The 11,544-nt window shown below is 45.5% G+C and overlaps 1 protein-coding gene across 5 annotated transcripts; it reads right to left on the reverse strand.

The window, feature by feature from the left end:
* Nucleotides 1-533: 533 nt before the first annotated feature.
* LOC120679433 (putative disease resistance protein RGA3) lies at nucleotides 534-7,562 on the reverse strand. Of its 5 annotated transcripts, XR_005677186.1 has the most exons (7): nucleotides 7,318-7,479; nucleotides 7,116-7,203; nucleotides 6,842-7,017; nucleotides 2,031-6,747; nucleotides 1,794-1,879; nucleotides 1,165-1,255; nucleotides 534-1,052 (listed from the first exon to the last, which is right to left on the reverse strand). XR_005677186.1 is itself a non-coding variant. In XM_039961017.1 (5 exons), the coding sequence occupies exon 4, from the start codon at nucleotides 6,698-6,700 to the stop codon at nucleotides 2,042-2,044; it is 4,659 nt and encodes a 1,552-aa protein (XP_039816951.1). In that variant the 5' UTR covers nucleotides 6,701-6,747; nucleotides 6,842-7,017; nucleotides 7,116-7,203; nucleotides 7,318-7,479; the 3' UTR covers nucleotides 534-1,255; nucleotides 2,031-2,041. The 5 variants fall into 5 exon arrangements, 1 of the variants encoding a protein (XP_039816951.1); XR_005677184.1 differs by lacking the exon at nucleotides 1,794-1,879 and having other exon boundaries at nucleotides 2,031-6,744; XR_005677183.1 differs by lacking the exon at nucleotides 1,794-1,879.
* Nucleotides 7,563-11,544: the final 3,982 nt, after the last annotated feature.

The raw sequence follows: 11,544 nt of genomic DNA on the forward strand, positions 1-11,544 counted from the left end.
GTTGGAGTTGTTTTCTAGATTTGGTTGGAAATTTAATAACAGACTGGGTTCCTAGTAGTCTTTTTTTTTTATTTGCTCCTTTGGTGTCAGTCGGTAGACTGACGTTTATGTAATAAGATGAAAATACTGGCTGTGTGCGCTTGTAGAGGCCGGAACGTGGTTTCCATTATCTAAAAAAAACTATGAATGATAGGCCATAAGACATTGCCGTTTATGGAATCAGAACAAGTCATCACTTGCATGTAATTTAGCATCAATGCAACCCATTTCAAGTAGTATATTTACAGATTTCATCCAACACATGATGAAGACACGGAGGATTGAAATTCAGTCTCCTAAACATGTTAACAGGTACGGAACCTCGAGGAGACAGAATCTATGGAAGTGTCTGGTTCCATCAAATCCATGTCCCAACTAGACCAGCAAACTACAGTTTAGAACCTTTACCTGTCTTACGACTTACAAGAAACTATACTGAGGATAGGGATAACTGACCGTTACCTTGATTTATTGTTTGCCAGGGCAGCTAAATCTGCACAACTTTCAAACCTTCTTTGTTTTATCGGATGACAATTGTAAACCAGCAACAGGAAAACTTCAGAAACAACATGCGACAATGATTTACGTGGAAAAAGATCCCCAAATCGAGAAGTAAAAAACCACAGGACCTAAATGGCCGACTGCCAAAATTTCCACTATAATGATAATCAATACAAGTAATCTTCTCTACAATACCTAGAGGTTACACGAGCTGGTCAACAATTCTTTCATGCCCCTAGAGAACTCGTCACTTGAGCAGAAGAAGATAGAATTCTTCAATGCTCATCTGGAGAGGCCAACATGATGCTGAAATAACCTTAAATTTGGCGGAAATGTACACCAAAAAGTCAAACTGCTGATCAGACAATCTCAAGTAGCCATTGATAGACACTTCAGGAAGCTGAATTCACTGCCACAGACCAAACTGACAAAATGCCTCTGCCAACCAATTTCTTGCATAATCATCACTCCAACTATGGAGATTAGTGAGCAAAGAGTTAAACAGTACAGACCTGGAAATCAAACCAACAAAATAACCATTCCTGAACCATGAATTCAACAAGAACAGCATACTTGCAAAATTCATAATGAACACAATTGAGCAGGACTGAAGGAGTGACTTACACAGGATGGATGAAATTCATGCGGCTGCAAAATTGGCCCTTCACTGAAACGGATCAACTCAGTGCAGTTGCAACATTGGATTTCTATTATCCTGGTACAAGAATACATGAACTGCTCAGAGCAAATTGCTTACTGAAATAAATGAAGAGAACAAGTTGAAGGAAAAGCGATCACTAATCTTGCATACTGAAGAACATGTCACATACATAAGTAGCATATGTTATCATGTTGCTGACTTGCTAAAATTTATTTAGTCGAATGGTAAATCAGCTCTCCCTTTGTTATCTTCAAATCTGATTCGAAGTTACTGACAACGCTGTGGGTTGATTCAGCTACTATTTTTTTCAAACAAGAGATATTCACATTCACTGTTCTGTTTAAGAAAAGAAGTCCTTATATAACAAACAAGTGTTTCTTATTAGCAACAAATTTCTGAATGCCTTAAAAATGGTTGGTTTCAATTCTAGAGGGAGATCTGTTCGAGTGAGACTTCACAATTCGAAAACAATGGACAGAAAAGTGTATTATATAATTAGGTAAAATATAAGTGAAAGTTCATGAATAATCTAAGATAAAAAAAAGGGCAAGGAAACAAAAAGTTGAAAACAACAAACACCATATCTGCATACCATGGATTCAATTTTGTTTTTCCCTTTTTAGAATGATAGTGGATTGAATTGCTAAACTGCATGGGCATGCGATGATTTGCATACAGCTGGTTCACACAAGTATGTTGTTCAGATAAAGCAGCAACTAATGTATCTGAAAATAAGCTAACTACTTTACATTCACAAGGGCAGATAATGAAGAGGGGCAAGTGGCGGGTGGATATTGGGGGAGAGTAAATGCAAGGAAGTTTCGGTTACCTTGGATTGCTCTAAGCCATGATTATTGGAATTGTTCCTCGAAGCTTGTGGCACTGCCTCTTCAGCTCCTGATTGTTGTCGTCATCATGGACATCCAACGTTTGCAATGAACTCGGGAGGCTGCCCTTAGGCAGTGACCGGATGGCTGGGCAGTTGGTGATCTCTAACTCTGTCAGCGAACTTGGAAGGCCGTCCTTGGGCCACAACCGTATGGCTTTACAGTAGCTGATCTCTAATCTCTTGAGGTTGGGAAGTCGACTTAGCCCTGCAGGCATGCCCTGCAGCTTATCGCAGGATGATATTTCAAGCCCCTGAAGGGAGGTGAGGATCTGAAGGGCCTGTTCTTGCTCCTTTGTGAAGTGCTCCATATCATCGTTGCCATAAAATTCTAATTTGGTGAGGGACGCAGAGAGGGGGGCACAGAGAGGCACAGCAAGGATTCCTGCTTTGCCATCCGTTACGAGCTCCTGCAGTCCATAGGGATGGGGATGGTTCTGTTCATCCAGCCGTGGTGGCTCTGAACCAAATAAGTTCGGGCATCCTTTGATGGTTAATCTGGTGAGGTGGCCATGCGCCAGGAGAGGCCATAGGACCTCGCCTCTGAGATCGCCACAATTAGATATGTACAAATCCGTCAGGTTTGAGAGAGGCGCAAACGCGAATATGCCCTCCACATCCACGAGCACGAGATATTGCAGGGACGTCGGGAAAGGGCAATAAGTCGAGGATGAACAGGAGGAGAGCAAGTTGGGGCAAAAAAAAGTGACAAACGATATGAGGGAGCCCAGACCTTGGAGCCTTTGGCTAGACGCTGTGCCTTCATCGAGTGAACCAGAGAAGAGCCTCAGATCTGGGCAATCATCAATCCTCAACTCCTTTATTTGGGGAGGCAAAAGCAGCAGTCCTTCCACTGCACTTTCAATTTCGTCCGCTCCACTTGCCTGTTGTTGCAGCTGTTTGATTTGTTCATCCCCTGTTTTCTCATCTGAAGCTGATGGTGATGGCGTAGGTGCTGATGTGATCTGCTTCTCCGCCACACCCAATCCCGTTACCATTTTACAATTACGTACATCCAACTCTGAGAGGTTAGGAAAATATGAGATGAACTGTGTCAATTCCTTCCCAGTAGCAACACAATTCCAGATGCTGAGATATTCAATTGGAAACTTGTAACAGGAATTGTTTTCACCTTCAACTGGCCACAAGACATTACTGCAATTCTGAATATAGAGTCTCTTCAGAAATTCTAGCGGTTGCATGCGAGCAAGAGGAACAGGAGGGCAGTTCTCCATCCTGAACGACTCTATATCCCTCAGATTATTAAAAGCCAGCATATTCCAGAGTTCACTATCATGGGCATCCTTTCCCATTTCGACACTGACATCTTTGCCCCACCGTTTGTTGTTGCTGTAAGATAACCATTCAATACTAGTACCCGTTTGCCACATTTTAGCTTTGCACAGAGTGTCAGACCAAGGAATAGGTGGCAATGGAGATAGTTTAGGGCAATTTCTAATTTCTATTTCCCGAAGCATGGGAAACATAGTCACTATTTCTTCTTTTTCAGCTGGGCAGCTAGTGCAATGTGAAAATGGCAACTCTATAAGCTCAGGGCAATTTTGAACAACCAGTTCCACTAGAACAGGGAATGAATGAGTGCCATTTTCACGCCATCTCTTCAGGGTTTCAATGTTACGCAGTTCAATTCTTTTTAGTTTCTGAAATGTTTGGCCTCCGATATAGGGTTGGCACTCTTCACCATGCTCATGAACTGTCCACAACTCCCCTAGAAGTGGAAGACTTTTCCATGCTACACCATCTAGACAAAGATGTACCAAATTTGTAATGTACAGATCACGAAGCCAAGAGGGGTAAGTAGTACCTCCATGCCCTCTTATGCATACTTCTTGAACATTACTGTTTGGTTTAAGTTTTTCGAGGACATCATCTTCTTTTTTCAGGTCCTTGATAGACCCGTTAGTTCCCCATTTCAATTCTAACCCCGTTAAGTAGTTCATGTCTACTAGTTTTGCTTCATCTGCTTCCTTCGTTTCTTCTATCTTTTCAAGATTACATACTGCCAATGATCCTCGGAGATTTAGCAATTTCCCCAACTGCTTCAACTCAAATCCACTGATATCTTTTTTCACTTCAAATCTCCTTAACTCTTGTAAAGATTGTAGTTTTCCCACCTCAGAAATTTCAGAGTGACAATCTCCATCTTCAACAAGAAAATGGCGAATTTTCACAAGGTTGCTCATCTCTGTTACAGAAGCCAAGCGAATGTTGGATTGGCATAGATCTAGGACCAACAAGTGATAAAATCTGGAGATGTAGCTGGGCAGAGTTGTTGCAGGTCCCTTGATCCTCAAGTAACGAAGATGGACAAGCTTTGGAAAGTTCGGCAATAGATCCTCCAAGTTACTGGGTACTTCGGATAAGAACAGAACGCGAAGAGCTTTTGCCTTATCAAATAATTCACTGAACGTCTTGGAAAAGCTTCCATGCTTATCTCCAAATAACATCAAAGTACGTAAATTTTCAGCTTTCACTCTTTTACCTAGTACACCTAGGTTTGTTTTGAAGTTTTCAAAGGTGGTTCTATCCTTGACATCTGTGGTATCTACAATGATTGTCAAGTGACGTATGGATGCAGGAATTTGTTTGGACTTCACATTAGAACCATCTATACTGAGACATTCGTATTCTGAAACTTTTACCGCCAGCTCATGTAGCAGGTCGTGGATCATATAGCAAGGATTATTATCCTCTTTTTCACTCTTTTGGAAGAAACCATGATCAACCAAGTCATCTATATAATCCAATCCAATATCCTCAACTCTCTTGTTCTGATTACTTGCACCTAGTAATCCTAAACCTATCCACAAGTGAATCAACTCTGTGTTACCAAATTCATAATCTTCGGGAAACAAGGCACAATATGAAAAGCACTGCTGTAGATCGAAAGGAAGATAGCTGTAGCTAAGCTTTAATGCTGGCATGATATCATCATCACCAGTTTGGTCTTCCCATTCTTTACTGTTCAAAACACTTGTCCAGTGGTCGACAGTGCGTCTCTTTCTCAGAATTCTTCCAACAGTTTTAACTGCAAGAGGGAAACCCTTTAGTCTCTTCACTATGTTCTGCCCGACCTCATACAAATTAGAATGGTTTTCCCAGGATTGTTGGTCATCAAACACCAATTCTTTCAATAAATGCATACAATCTTCATCATTTAGACGCTCAAGTCTTCTAAAACAACCCTTTGTTGCAACATGTTCTGCTACGTTTGGACGTCGTGTGGTGACTATGATCATATTGCCTTTTATTCCTGTGTTTTCAAATGGAGCTAGAAGTTTTTTCCACTCATTCTCATCATATGTCCACATGTCATCCAAGACAAGCAAGAATCGTTTAAGCTGCAGCCGTTTCCGGATTTGTTCTTCAACATTACCTGTAATATCATTTTCATTGTCTCCTTTTGGTATCTTCGTTTTAATCTCTTCTAACAATCTACTTGCACTGAAATTCTGTGATACACATATCCATATGGAGACTTGAAAGTGCTTGTTTGCATCTTGGTCTTGAAAGTGCTTGTTTACATCTTGGTATATATGTTTTGTGAATTCTGTCTTGCCAATACCCCCTGGACCAAATAATGATAGAACAGTGAGTTCATTGGCCGAGTATTTACCTTGGGTAATGGCATCCACAAGTTCCTTTCTCAGGTTATCCCTGCCATAAAACTTAGGCTGTATAATCCGTGGGTCCGAAGTTCTGGGTCGGTTCAGAGTAGTGCTTTGATGTATACTGGTGCCATTTCCTCCCAAGAGCTCTAACTTATGAATTGCAGAGCCCACCAATTCCATGTCAAGAATGGTGGAGACCTTAGCGCAGACTGGCTTGAGCTGCTCTACAATGTCCACCATCTTTCTGGACAGCTCCACCCTATCAAACTTAAGTTTTGGTGCATGAACAGAACATTTTCTGTGTTGAGCCTTGGATGACCAAGAGCAACAGAGGAATGGCCGCCTACTACTCCGTGGCATGTCTGTGTTAGTATCACCTTGGACAGAGGGGACAGAGTAGCATGGAAGGCGCCTACCGACAGCAATGGCAGTGTTGCGAGCTGTTGAAGCCATCTTACGGAAGCATGTCCTTTCAGCCTCCTCCTGGATCTCATTGGCGTTTTCGCCACCACATGATGAGCAGCCCATTGGGAAACATCCTTTCTTGGAATCCTCGCTGGAATCACTGCGGATCACAGCAGCACACGAGCAGGAGCACTTGAGCTTGTGTGCGACGGCTCTTGACGTGTGACGAGCGTGGAGGACGACGCTGCCGACGAGACCCCGGTCCTCTGCATCGGTGGTCTCGTACGTCCCCTGCAGCTCGTCCTGGATGCGGAAGTACTCCAGCTCATCCAGCACGTCGTCGGCGCTGTACGCTTGGTGCTGGAGCTCCAGCAGGAGCTCCCCCAGCGCCGGGCTGCGGACGTCCCGGCCACGGGCGTTGTCGAGCAACCCCTTGGCGTACAGGAGCTCCAGCTTGAGGGCGCGGACGTTGGGGCCGAGCTCCGAGCTGGCCGTCCACGACTCGAGCAGGCCGTCCGTCACGGGGCTCAGCGCCCTGCCCACCACCAAACGCGCTGCGCTGATGGCAAAATCCATGGATCCTCACGATGGAAGACGTGGAAGATGTCTGAGAACAAGCACTGCTGCAAATAAACCACACAGTTCGGTTGCGCTAGTTATTATACATCTAGATCTGCACGAGGAAGAAACTAGATCGAGGAAGGGAGAGCTACTTACACAAGCGAGTTACAGTGTAGCAGAGGAGTGCAGAGAGGTTGGAGATGCGCAACGTGTTGATGATAAAGGAGGAAGAAACACAGCTAAAAGACTGGGAGCATCACATGGAGCACCACCCAGCATGCCGCGCTGATGGCGAAATCCATTGTCACGTCACAAGGTATCCGATCACGATGCTGCAGGAGGATCAAGTATTTACAGAGCAATTAATCATGAGTTATTCAGTCGTTTCAAAGAAAGAGATCAATCTGCAGGAGGAAGATATAAGGTCCACCTGCTGGCAGCCCTCAATGGCTGGAGGCATTAGGTTGAGGATATCTTTTGTGATCAATCATGCTCCATGGATCTGACGACAAGCAGCGCTGCAAACAATTCACAGTTGGGTTGCCTCAAGTTGTACATCTACAAACAAAAATATTCGATCTGCCCGAGGAAGAAACTAGCTAGAGAAATTAATTAAAGGCAGACCAACGTACGCGAGGGGATGCTCCTGCCGGAGTCACAGAGGAACAGACGATGGTGCGTTGGAACGTGGCAGAGAACCGCAGAGAGGTTGGAGAGGCGCAATGTGTGGGTAAGCAAGGAGCATAGTGAAGGATGATACAAAGGTGCGAGCAGCTGCCCCCTAGCACAGCACGGTTTGATGATTGCGATAAAGGTTAGAATCCGAACAACTGGAAAAGCAAACACTATTTACGCGAAGCTGATTCTACAGTCGACCGTGACTTCTCTTCCGAGCGGTCGATTTATTCAACAGCTCCCACGTGGCGGGACCCACCACCCACTACCACCTCTTTGCTGGATCCCGCAGGGCACCTCCCCTCCTTCCTCCCGCAGCCCCCCATCTTCTCCTTCCTCCGTCCCTCTCTCAGATCCATCCCCGCGCCTCTTCCCCCTTCTCCTTCCTCCTGCAGCCCCCCTTCTCCTTCCTCCTACATCCTCGGCGCGGCGGCCGCGGCGGCCGCGACCACGAGTCCGCGACGCGGCGGCGGCGGGGCGGGGAGCTCCGCTCGCGAGCTCAGCGGCCACGAGTCCGCGGCGCGGCGCGTCGGCGGCGGACGTGGGGAGCTCTACACGCGGCACGGCGGCGGCGGCCTGCGGGGAGCCCCGCCTGCAGCGCGTCGACGGAGGACGCGGGGAGCCCCGCCGCAGTGCGTCGGCGGCGGACACGGGGAGATCCACCCACGAGCTCACCCCCGGCAGCGGCGGCGGCCGCGGGGAGGTCCGCTCGCGAGCTCACCCCCGGCGGCGGCGGCGGCGAGCCCCGGGGGTAGTAGCAGTGTTTTTTTCTTTTTTTTATGCAAAGTTTTAAAAAGAAAATTCCCAAATTAAAAAATTACCAAAGTTTTTTTGATTTTTGAATGCATTTTTTTTTACCTTGAGTTTGTTTCTGGATGCAAAAATATTTTAAATAATTTTTTTTTGTTTTGAAGCAAAATTTCCATCTTAAATTTTTTTCAATTTGTTTCCCAAATTTTTCTCTCTAAAATTTTTCTCGTCAAAATTTTCTGTCTTTTCTTTTCTCAAAATTTTTTTCTTGAAAAAATTTCTTGAAATCAGAAAACGACAAAAATCTTACTAAAATAGGAAAAAAACGAACGGTTGGAAAATCGACCGTATGGAGCTCCTCCGTAACGGTTGACCGTAAATTAGCAAAGCCCCACTATTCATGCACATGGACTGGGCCTATCACTCATTGTCTGTCCCTATTGAAGATTCTTGTCGAAACAGTCGCACTCGCACCGTGTTTGGTAAAATTTCACACAAAAAAGACAAATATCCGCATAGAGTATTAAACGAAGTTTATTTGCGAAACCTTTTCATAGATGAGTGTAACTTTTTGAGACGAATCTAATGAGCCAAGTTCCACTATAATTGGCTACATCGATGCTACAGTAACCACCCCAAATCATCCTCTAATCATGCAGTTAAAGACCTTATTAGCTACAGCACATGCTACAGTACCATAGTTGTGAAGATTATTTCATAATTAGTCTTCATATAATACCTCTAATTAGTGGTCAAAGGGGCGAAAAGTTTTCATGAAAACTTTTACACCCCCTAACCAAACACGGCCTCGATTGGAGGGGTCTGCAGCAATAGTGGATAACAGTAGCGACAGAGTCAGATGAGGGGCAAGTGAAAGGAACGTAGCATAAGAGGGAGAGGGAGTGAATTAGGCTAACTAAAAATTTTAATCTCAAGCTCCAACTAATTTGCACATAAATTAAACTAGAACATAGTGTTTAGATGTGCAACTAGTGTTCTTCTAGTGTGAAAACCCTCATTCCAAAAGAGTTTTGCAACCTATAGCCAATCTTAGCTTGATCTACACTAAGAATGTAAAGGCACACAAGTTACAATGAAATACGGAAACGTAAGTAGGAATGAGAGGAAGCAAACTCTTGACACGAGATTTATCCTGTGGTTCGGTTCGACACAAAGTCTCTCCTACTCCATGTTTTTGAATCACTCACGAAGAGTATCACTTCTCGGCCACCAAGTCTCTCCCGGGTCTCTTCTTGCGTCGCCACCAAGGCTTGCAAGCCACTATGGTCACTTTGGCCCCGGGTTCCACTAAGGAGCTTCTTCACAAAGGATGGGGTCTCCATGTCACCCACACAAAGATGTCGACACCGCTCCACATCATGCTAGAGGGTCATTGACGTTGCCGGTGAGCCACCAAAACTCCAAGGGCCAGCACACCGAGATACACTTGCGGTTCACTCTAGAACTAGCACACTAGGCTCTCAACTTTGCTCTCACACTAAAAAATGGGCAGTGATGATATTATCACAGATAGTTCTTCAGCTCAAACATTTAATCATGGGTAGGGAGGAGGCAAAGAACAGATGATGATCAGTGATATTTTTTCTTGTGATAATGCGCTTATCTGTGATGCACACATATCTTTTGTGTCAAGCTCAAACCTTTTTTTCGGTATGCTGGGCATGTAACCAACACCCATTAGAAGATTTGAAGTTGTTGATAATCCTACATACAGTACTTAAAGATAGGCATGATATTGTTTGTTTTATTTTCACTTTTTTCAGTGAAAGTTATTGCCAGTTTTATGTGCCTATAGTTATATGTCTGCAAGGTGGTCTTAGCATTACTCTGTGTTATTAGTGCATCATCGCTTACGGATGTTCTTGTCACCCAATCGCATCTCCTACAGGTAAAGATATATGCTTTGCAGCGAGGCATCAGCTGCAGTACGACGGAGGAAGTGGAATGAATCATTGTGGCAGTCATGATTGCGTGAGAAAAACAAAAGTCAGTAAAGAAAAAGAAGCTGCTGCCCGGCCGCATCATTGCATCAAATCAAAAAAGATAAAGGCAACCAGGACCCTCCATTTGTTTGCACCATAAGACTATCCGTACTCGTCATACTCTATTTCCATCCCCTAAAAAGAATATTTCATCCTGGTCATCAAGATTCTCTCCTCTATACTCAGTTTCTCTGCATCCGTCATACTCTAAATTATATCCTCTATACCAACTACCACGGATGGGACCCACATGTCAGCCTCCCTCCTTTTTTTTTAATTTCCCTGTGCCCCCCTCCCTCCCCGGTCTCTCTTCCTCCCCTACCTCCTCTGCTCCTCCGCCACCTCTTCTCCTCCGCCCGCAGGGCGCGCAACGCCGCTCCCCTTCTCCTCCACGCCCCCCCCCCCTCTTCGAGCCGGACACCGCGCGCTGCTCCTGCCTCCCCGCCACGTCCCTCCCTCCTCTCTCTCGCGGTGGTGGCGGGTGCAACCACAATGTAAGAACCGCCCTATAATGACACGCACAAAGGTGACACCACTATGTCGCGCGTCACTCTAATATGAAAGGTGACGCGTACAGATGAGGCGCATTACCTTTTATTCTTCGAGCCCCCCTCCCCGGAAAAAGTGGACCGTCAAAAGGTGACGCGGTTCATGAAGCCCGTCACCTATAATATAGGTGACGGGCTATATGTGTAACCCGTCACTTGTTTTCAAATAATAGGTGACGGGCATTGTTCTCGTAGGTGCAGGTGACGATCCATAATGAAGCCCGTCACCTTTTTAGAGCACACATGTCATCTAAACCCTTAACCTATGGTCCTTAAAAGGTGACGCATTACGTTTATGGTTCATCACCTATGTGTATGCCCTATCTTACCAGTGCACATGAAAATTACGAGCTAACAATGCTGAGATTATTGCGAGATATATAACAAGGCAAAAGCTAGTTTATCATATATATATATATATATATATATATATATAGAGAGAGAGAGAGAGAGAGAGATGCACACACACAAAGGACCTGCATACAGACTACGATATTACATAGTCATGGCAGCTCCCTGATAACTTCCGCCACCTTGAAGATTGGCGTACACATAGTCGGCAACGTTCTACACGACCGGCTGGTTCAATGGAGGTTTCCCAAGGCGGACGAGGTAGTCGTTCAACTCGTTGAACGAATCCTGCAGGACGCGGATAGCCCATTCATCGCCGAAGCCGAAGGGGTGGTCCGGATCGTCAGCCGCTGGAGCAGGGGCCGGCGCAGGAGCCGGGGCCGGAGGTGAGGGAGGAAGAAGCCAGGGGCGACGGCGGCGAGGGGGGGGGGTTGGGAGAGGAAGACAGCGACGAGGACGACGACGAGTTCCTGGGCGCGCGGCGACGACGACTGGAGCGGGAGCCGGAACCCAATATTGTCGATCGACGATG

Source organism: Panicum virgatum, chromosome 6N (genome assembly GCF_016808335.1).
Source record: "Panicum virgatum strain AP13 chromosome 6N, P.virgatum_v5, whole genome shotgun sequence".
Classification (NCBI taxonomy): domain Eukaryota; kingdom Viridiplantae; phylum Streptophyta; class Magnoliopsida; order Poales; family Poaceae; genus Panicum; species Panicum virgatum.

What these genes read in the sequence shown, in the direction of transcription:
- LOC120679433 (XM_039961017.1), bottom strand. Translation starts at nt 6,700, where the DNA reads ATGGATTTTGCCATCAGCGCAGCGCGTTTGGTGGTGGGCAGGGCGCTG.